This window comes from Chrysochloris asiatica, unplaced genomic scaffold (genome assembly GCF_000296735.1).
Source record: "Chrysochloris asiatica unplaced genomic scaffold, ChrAsi1.0 scaffold00044, whole genome shotgun sequence".
NCBI classification, from domain to species: Eukaryota; Metazoa; Chordata; class Mammalia; order Afrosoricida; family Chrysochloridae; genus Chrysochloris; species Chrysochloris asiatica.
Window position 1 is genome coordinate 8,910,689 of NW_006408562.1, and position 8,472 is coordinate 8,919,160.

The 8,472-nt window shown below is 40.9% G+C and overlaps 1 protein-coding gene across 1 annotated transcript in view; it reads left to right on the plus strand.

The window, feature by feature from the left end:
- OCA2 (oculocutaneous albinism II) overlaps positions 1–8,472 on the plus strand; it is a 223,528-nt gene that overhangs the window by 91,488 nt on the left and 123,568 nt on the right. Inside the window, exon 13 of the mRNA XM_006861920.1 lies at positions 6,915–7,053. Coding sequence (XP_006861982.1) covers positions 6,915–7,053 — 139 coding nt within the window. The remainder of the gene's footprint in view (positions 1–6,914; positions 7,054–8,472) is intronic.

Here is an 8,472-nt window from a genome sequence, read left to right on the forward strand (position 1 = left end):
CACTCTCCTCCTTTTGTCAAAAAACATCTACCTCTATATTTCCTACCCTCACAGTCAGTCCTGATGGCAATTTTTCACTATTGTACCACATGAGTCTTATCCCCATTTCCTTTTGCCAGCCCGGTCCCTATGAATTGGAAATCTTTCAGAGGTGATTCTACCTTCCCCCGCCCTGTCTGGAACTAGGTTCCCTCTTGAAAGCTTGTTAGCCAGTCACTTCTTGCCTTTATAGCATCTCCATTTTGGGTAGCCAATGTCTGAGTTGCCCATCCCGGTACACCCTGTGTACTGAGAGGGTGGGAGTGATTCTCATTGTAAAGCTTTGTTCCCTTTTATGAGCTACTACATCCATAAGTATGAGTAAAGTTCATCCAATTGTAGCAGGTTATGCTTTTATTTTTTCTTCTTTTTCACCCACCTTCTTCTTTCTTCTTCTAGTCGAGTTCTGATCATCCAGCCATCAAAGCCAGGTCAAGTGGGTACTATCTGCAAGTATGGGTGTTCTTGTGCATCTCCCCTCAATTCATATCAGCTGGTCACTTCTCTCTCCATTCTAGAGTCCTCTGTGGCCATGTCACTGCCTCTGGGCCCAGAAGTCCCCATGTCTTGCCATATTGCTGGCCATCCAGGTCTCCACCTGGGTTCACAGGAGCCTATTTAATGTGGCTGGGCTTAGCTCACAACTTCAATGCTGTTTTTCCCCCCCTCTTCCCCTTATTGGTGACCAACGTGTTCACCAGCCAGAACACATACCTGCTCATGCATTCCCCTTGAGTCTCAGTCTTGGAAGGGAGTTTTCTCTGAGGGGTCCCGACCACTTGCCTTGATAGCTCCTGGGCGAACAGCTTAATTGTTCTTGTAGTAATCAATCTTACTGCCATTATTGTTTCGGATTTTTCCTGCCAGTCTTTCTTTCATGGAGTATCTTCTGTTCTTCTAAGCCATCCCAGGCTGGTCTACTCATCCTTTCCAGTGGAAATTTCCTACCTCATTTGGTTTTGGATGAGGTTCTGGATTCCACCTATGGTCTTGTGCAATGTAAAGGCTCCACAGGAAGCCTCTTTCACTGGGTAACTTCTAGCTCCCTTTAAGGTATTCCAATCAGTTATAGGCTGAAGATGGACTTACAAGCTTTCTGTAGTAAGTGATGATTCTGGCAACAATGTTATTTTTTTAAAAAATTTTTTAAATGAATAATAGTAAGTTATTGCTCTTGGAAAATTCTATCATACGGTCTCCAGCATCATTTCTATCACTAAGGCTATATTTTCCTACTACTGATCCTTCCTCTTTGTTTTCAACATTCACATTACAATCACCAGCAATTATGACTGCATCTTGATTGTATGACTTTAGTGGTTGATACATAAATTTGAATAATAGTGGTATTGTCTGGTCTTTCTTAGGCATATGGATACTTTCCTATCACATTGCACTTGAAGATAGATCTTCAAATGTTCTTTTTGATGATGAATGCAACACCATTCCTTTTGAATTTGTCATTCCCTGCCCAGTAAACCACATATATGATTGTCAGACTCAAAATGACCAAATCCAGTCCAGTTCAGTTCACTAATGCCTAGGATACTGATCTTTATAAGGTCCATTTAGCTTTTGACAACTTCCAGTTTTCCTATATCTATACTTAGTACATTCTATTTTCTGATTATTAATGCATATTTGCAGCTGTTGCTCCTCAATTTGACTTGTGCCCCATTAGCAGTTGTTGGGCCTAAGAGTGCTCCATTTGTGTTATCATGTTCAAGTCAACTTTGAAGCTGCAGCTCTTCCCTAGTCATATTTTGAGTGTTTTCCAACCTTCCATCTTCACAACTATAACCGACAGTGTTCTCTGCTAATCAAATGTCTTGATCTTCTGGTACTATAGTTGACAATGTTCCGTTGCTATTCCTAAGGTTTTCAGTGGCTAAACATTCAAAAGGAGTCCGCCTCTCCTTCTTCCTTTCTGCCTTAGTCTGGAAACTCAGCTGAAAACTGTCCACCATGTTTGGCTTTGTTGTTGTTCAAAATTCCAGTGGCATAGCTTCCTGTATCACAGTAACACACAAACCACCACTGTATGGCAAACTGACACATGATTGGTGAAGGTTTGTTACATAGGTTCCTTCAAAATTGCCACAGGCAGCTACTAGCTCAGGAGTATTCTAGGGAGAAGGCATTTGGTCTCTGGAGAGTGGAGAGTCATCGGGAAAATGGGAGCTGTATGTGTGGTGGAGGGAAATGGCGGAGGAAGGGTGAATGGAGCAGGGAGCAGGTTGGCCCCATCCCAACCCCCATCCCCACTCCAGTACTGGGCTGTGCATCCCAGCCAGTGTCCCACTCTCACTGTGGGAGACTTGGCCTCTGGTCCAGTCTGTCTGCTTGGTGACTTGTTTCTTGACAGGGATTCAGGGTGGGTGAGACTTGACTGACCACTTGTCCTAGGCAGCGTGGGTCACTGGTAGCTACAAGTACCCTGGGTTCTCCTGAGCGAAAGTGTGAATGGTTCAAATCATGGTCTTTGGACACATGGCACAATTATGGGCCATATATCCACTTACGTGCAGTCAGAACTCTGTGTGGAGTCCTGATATGGTGCTGTAGGATAAACATCAGACTACTAACCACTAGTTGGTAGTTCAAAGCCACTATCTGCTCCTTTAAAATCTATACAGGTTTGCTACGAGTCAAAATGGGCTTGATGGCACTGAACAGCAACAACATTAGCCAACTGGACCAAATCTTAGCACAGCATCGTTCTGTTCTGCGGGCAGCTTCTTGGCCAGGAGGCATTGTGATCTCAGAAGGCTTTTGCAGTTACAAATGTAAAGACTTGTTCAACTTTGCTGGAATCCAATGATAGCCTTACTGTAAAATCACGCTTTCTACAATGAACGGTTTGGTGTTCTAAGATACACTACTTAGGTTACCATGCTCTTCACAACTTTTAAGCTTTGTTATTTGATTTTGCCTTTGGACTGAATTGTAAGAGTCCTCTGCCCTCTTCATACTGGGTGCTTGCTCTGTGCCTTGCCCAGGGGTTTATTAATGCCTATCTGTTGTATCCTTGCTGGAGGCAGATCCTCGTGAGCCCTCTTCACAGAGTAATGCTGATGACTGGGCTCTGATGCTCATTTGTGGGGTTACTCCTGCTTTGGGTCCCCAGGTCTTTTTCATTGTGCTGTGGGCTAATGTGTCAGACTGCAAAGTCATTTGAACTGCAAGGTCAGTGGTTCAAGTTCACCAGCTGCTCCTTGGAAACCCTATACAGAGTCGCTATGGGTCAGAATTGACTCAACGGCACTTAACAACAACAACAACCTTCCCCGCTACTCCATGGGCCAGTGCCTTCCTGAGACAAACCAAGGGTTCAGTCGTTTGACCTGTTCTGACAGAAGGAGCTTTAATTACAGCAGGACCTCTTCCCAGCCTGGAGCCCCAAGGCTGGCTTTCTGTGAGGAGCTTCAAAATCTCATGAAAATGTAATGGAAAGATAATGGCATTGTCCATGAATTTTTTGAACCCCCAAGTATATATGGAAGTGGGCAGTGAGGGACGGACAGATGTAGAGGATGTTGTGATATGTTTTCTCCTTCCCTTTAGAGCAGTGTTACTCACCTACATGGACTCTGGGATAACCTGGAAGCTTCACATCAAACACTGATCTGGACTTCTGCAGGGGAACTTAAAAAACCTCTCAGACAAGGCAGAGGACTGCAAACTTCTTAGCTATAACTAAACACACCGAGGGAATGGTTTAGTGGGCTTAGGGAATCAGGATGACTGTCTTGGAGGACATATAGGTCAATTGTGGTAACATACTCCACAAAGACAATGTTCTGTATCCTACTGTAGAGAGCATTGTTGTTGTTGTTAAAGTGCTGTCGACTTGGTTCCTACTCATAACAACCCCGTATAGGGTTTCTGGGGAGTGGCTGGTGAGCTTGAACCACTGACCTTGCAGTTCAAACTGACCTTATAGTTTAGCTCATTAACCCACAACGCCACACCAGGTCTTTGGTGAGAAGCGGCTGGGATGTTAAAAGCTTATAAGAAGTTATTTTGATAAAGCTACTGGTCTCTCTTTGAGCACAGAAGAGTGAAGAAAATCAAAGACTCAAGGAAATAATCAGTCCAAAGGACTAATGGACCAAACAAACCAGAGCCTCCCTTCCCTGAGACCAGAAGAACTAGATGGTACCTGGCTAGCACTACTGCTCCAAAAAAGATCACAATATAAGGTCCTTGACAGATGGGAAGAGAAAACAAAAATAGAACAGAATTCATAATCATAAAAAAGAAGAGAGTTACTAGACTGATAGAAACTGGGGAAATCTCTGAGACTGGGGCCCTTAAACACCCTTCAAGCCTGAATTTAACCTACCTTTGGGAATTGACTTTCAGGTAAACATTAGACAGGTTGAAGGATAAGCACTGACTGCCAACTACAATACAAGTTATTCAAACCCACTAGACACTCCTCTGAAATCCTATACAATGTTGCTTTGGGTTGGAACCGACTATACACTTAATGAAACAACAGCATAAAGTGAATAGTATCACCAAGAAGGAATGTACTTTTCAGTAAAACCAACCATATGAGACCAAAAGATCAGCATTTGCCCCCAAACAGAGCTCAAAATGCAGGAAGGGGCAAGAAAGAAGAATAAATTAATGTGGGAAACCCAGGGAAATTGGGCACTATTACACTCTGGTAGCATAGTGGGTACGAATCGGGCTGCTAATCTCACGGTCAGCAGTTCAAAATTACCAGCTGTTCTGCGGGAGAAAGATGAGGCTTTCTGTTCCCATAAAGATTTACAGCCTCGGAAACCCTGTACAGGGTCGCTATGAGTCAAGAACTGTCTCCATGGCAAAAAACAATAACAGTAAGCCAGTATCACACAAAAAAGGTGAATCAATTATTGAATGCAAAACTAATTTGCTCTGTAAACTCACCCAAACTGCAATAAATAAAAATAAAAATAAAAGCATCCAGATGACTCTAGTGAGAACAATTCCATGTGAGAAACACTGCTTTAGGGTGTGTGTTCCTTTTACAAGGAAGGAGCAGGAGTTTAGTATCTTAAGTAACAAGCTTAAGCCAATGAGAGAGCTAACGGCCTATGGCAAAGGGATTGTGTATCAGATAAGGGAAAGTTGGGAGTTGTTAAGAAGGGAGAGATGATAGGGTAATCTGGTTATGCACTAATGGGTAGGGTACTTCTGTGCTGCTCTCCCCTGAGATTTAGAGTCTGGTTACCTGTTCACAGGTAACTTTCTCCAGATCTGTGGAGGCCAGAGGTATCAGATTTACAGACCATGTGGTGGGTTAACATTGAGGCGAAACCTCATTCTCAGAGTTGGTTCTCAGCCAACCTCTACTCATCCAGGGCATTTTTGTTATTGTTTGTCTTCCAGTATTGCTCATCTCATAGTTATGTTTGTGTGTTTTCTTTTTTTAAAACTTTTTATTGTGAATTCAGTGAAGGTTTACAGAGCAGATCATCACTTTACATTCAGCAAATCATATATTATGTTTCACTAAAATGACTGCAATCTGTTCCATGTACCAACAGTTAGTAGTATTCACCTCTATTCAGTTTAACAGAGCATTCCTCCTTGTGTCTCCTGCTACCTTCATCTTTTCTCTGCTAACCTCCTTGTTGTATATTGCCTGCCCTGTCACCCATGTTCACATGCATCTACCTCTAGCATGGGAATGATTTCCCCCACCTCTGTGACCATCACAGATTGTTTCTTTAATCAAGAAAACCTTTCTTAACTTTTTATAACGTTGATCTCACACAATAATTGTCCTTCTGTGATTGACCAATTTCACTCAGCACATGATCCTCCAGGTTCATTCATGTTGCGAGGTGTTTTGCAGATATATCATTGTTCTTCAAAATTGCATAGTATTCCATTGTGTGTTTGTACCAAAGTTTGTTTAACTATTCTTTTGTTGATGGGCACTTAGACTGTCTCCATCTTTTTGATATATCTCTTGTAGACATCATATTGAAGGATCCTGTTTTCTTATCCATTCTTCTCTGTCACTTGACTGGTTCATTTAATCCATTTCCACTCAGTGTAATTAGTGATAGGTATGAATTGTTTGCTGTCACTTGGCAGTGTGTTTTTTTTGTTGTACTGCTGGATTCTTTGTTCCACATAATTTTCTACACTGAGTTCATATTGTTTGTGGGTTTCCTTTGCATTTTCATTTCTGTTGTGTTAATATTTATGAAATCTTTGTGATTTTCCTTGTTTTCTTTTGATGTGCAGGTGTTTTCATTTTCTTTGAGGTTACCCTTTATTATTTTTTCCCTATTTAAAGCAGTCTGTTCTATCTTGAAATCTACTTGACTTTCTAAAATTTTAGAAGTTTTGTATTTACACTATTCAGTCTTTTTACTTTGTAGTTGACTTCATTATAAATTGGTACCTCTGGATCTCTGTTTGCAGTTTTGTAAGTTTGTTTTTTACTTTTAAACTTCTATATCTGGATTGAGTTCTGGGTGGTGATGGCATGTATGGCAATCTCAGATTTTTGTCTAATGTTATTGTTCTCAGTCCAAAAAACACCCTTCAGACTTTTTTGTAACATTGGTCTGGTCATTATGAATTCCTTTAATTTCTGTTTATAAGGAAATGTCCTAACTTTGCCGTCAGATTTGAGGGACAACTTTGCAGGGTATATGATTCTTGACTGGCAAGTTTTTCTTTCAGAGTTTTGTGTATGTCATGTCATTGCTTTCTTGCCTGCATGATTCCTGCTGAAAAATCAGTGCTTAGTCTTATTGGTTCTCCTTTGTGTTTTTTTGTGCAAGTGTTAAAAAATATTTCAATTGCCAACAAGCTCTTTAACATGTGACTATAAGTAGACTATCATTTTCCTCTATTTGTGACAGATTATGTGAGGTGCTGAATCTTGATCCAAGACAAGTTCTGATTGCTGAAGTGATCTTCACAAACATTGGAGGAGCTGCCACTGCCATCGGGGACCCACCAAATGTCATTATTGTTTCCAACCAGGAGTTGAGGAAGATGGTATGAACCAGTATACAAGGTTGTTACTAATAAATCTTGACTTCTCTTTCCCACTTAGCACACTACTCAACATGGATACTTTTACTAGACCTCTAGCTCATCTATTCCTCCTCTTCCTAGTAAGTTCTGTTGGCCATGTCAAGAAGGGGATATTAATGGACAGACCCTCTAATGTAGAGCTAATTAAGTGGTCTGAATTGGTTTTACTTTCATTCTGATAGTTTTTTTAAAGAAATGATTGAACAATGGGATGGATTAAGCAACACTATACTATATTATGTTAATTATATTAGTAGACCTGAGCTTTTCTCCTCAATTCTATTTTATTCCTAATTAAATGATTTCTCCTCTCTCCTGGTCAATGAAATCTTCACTGAAGATGGTTCTTCACTGATGAAGAATATTCTTTAAGAAACTTTTTTGGAAAAGATAGGCTTTAAGCTTTATTTAACAGCCTTTATAATTATTAATGCTTAAGATAAAGTAAGGACAACATATTGTATAAAGAGAGTGCAAATGGTGTTTTACATATCTTAAAAGGTTAAAGTTAGAGCTATATAGTTTCCATATATCATTCTTGGTCATCAACGGTTCTGCAATCTCCCTTGTCTGAGTTATCAGTAAAAACAGTTCCAAATTTGTTGCATTTACTGTAGATAATATGTTATTGCTTATATCTATGAAGTATGCTTGAGCATTTGTGCATGCTATCTTCCATAGATATATTTAAACCTTTGAGAGTTACTGGTTCTAAGATATTTATGGTCACTTTATGGGCCACACCATGTTACAGAGATTCAAGTATAACTTGGGTGCTGTGGCTAAACTTTATGCTCCCCGATTACCCTGGGACACCATCTGGAAATATCCCCCAGGCTTGCTGGTGAGCTGTTATTTCATAGATATTGCTCTGCCCATAATTATGCCAACTAGTGTGCATCAGAGGGTAACAGAAATCTATAATTTATTCTTGGGTTCTCTGTCACCCAGGATGGACCTCATACACATAGAACCATTTTTAGAAAAATGTAATTGGCTTTATTATTTTTATTATACAGCAGTACATTGTGTTGTTGTTGTTGTTAGGTGCCATCAAGTTGGTACCGACTCATAGTGACATTATGAACAGCAGAACAAAACACTGCCTGATCCTGGGCCAACTTCACTATCGTTGCCTCACTTGAGCCCATTGATGCTGCCACTTTGCCAATCCATTTCACTGGGGGTCTTCCTCTTTTTCTCTGACCTTCCACCCTACCAAACATGATATCCTTCTCCAGAGACTGGTCCCCACGACAATGTCCGAGAGAAGAAGTTTGGCCATCCTGGCCTCCAAGGAACACTCTGGCTGCACTTCTTCATACACAGATCTGTTGGTTCTTTTGGCAACCCATGGTACTTTCAATATTCTCCTTCAAC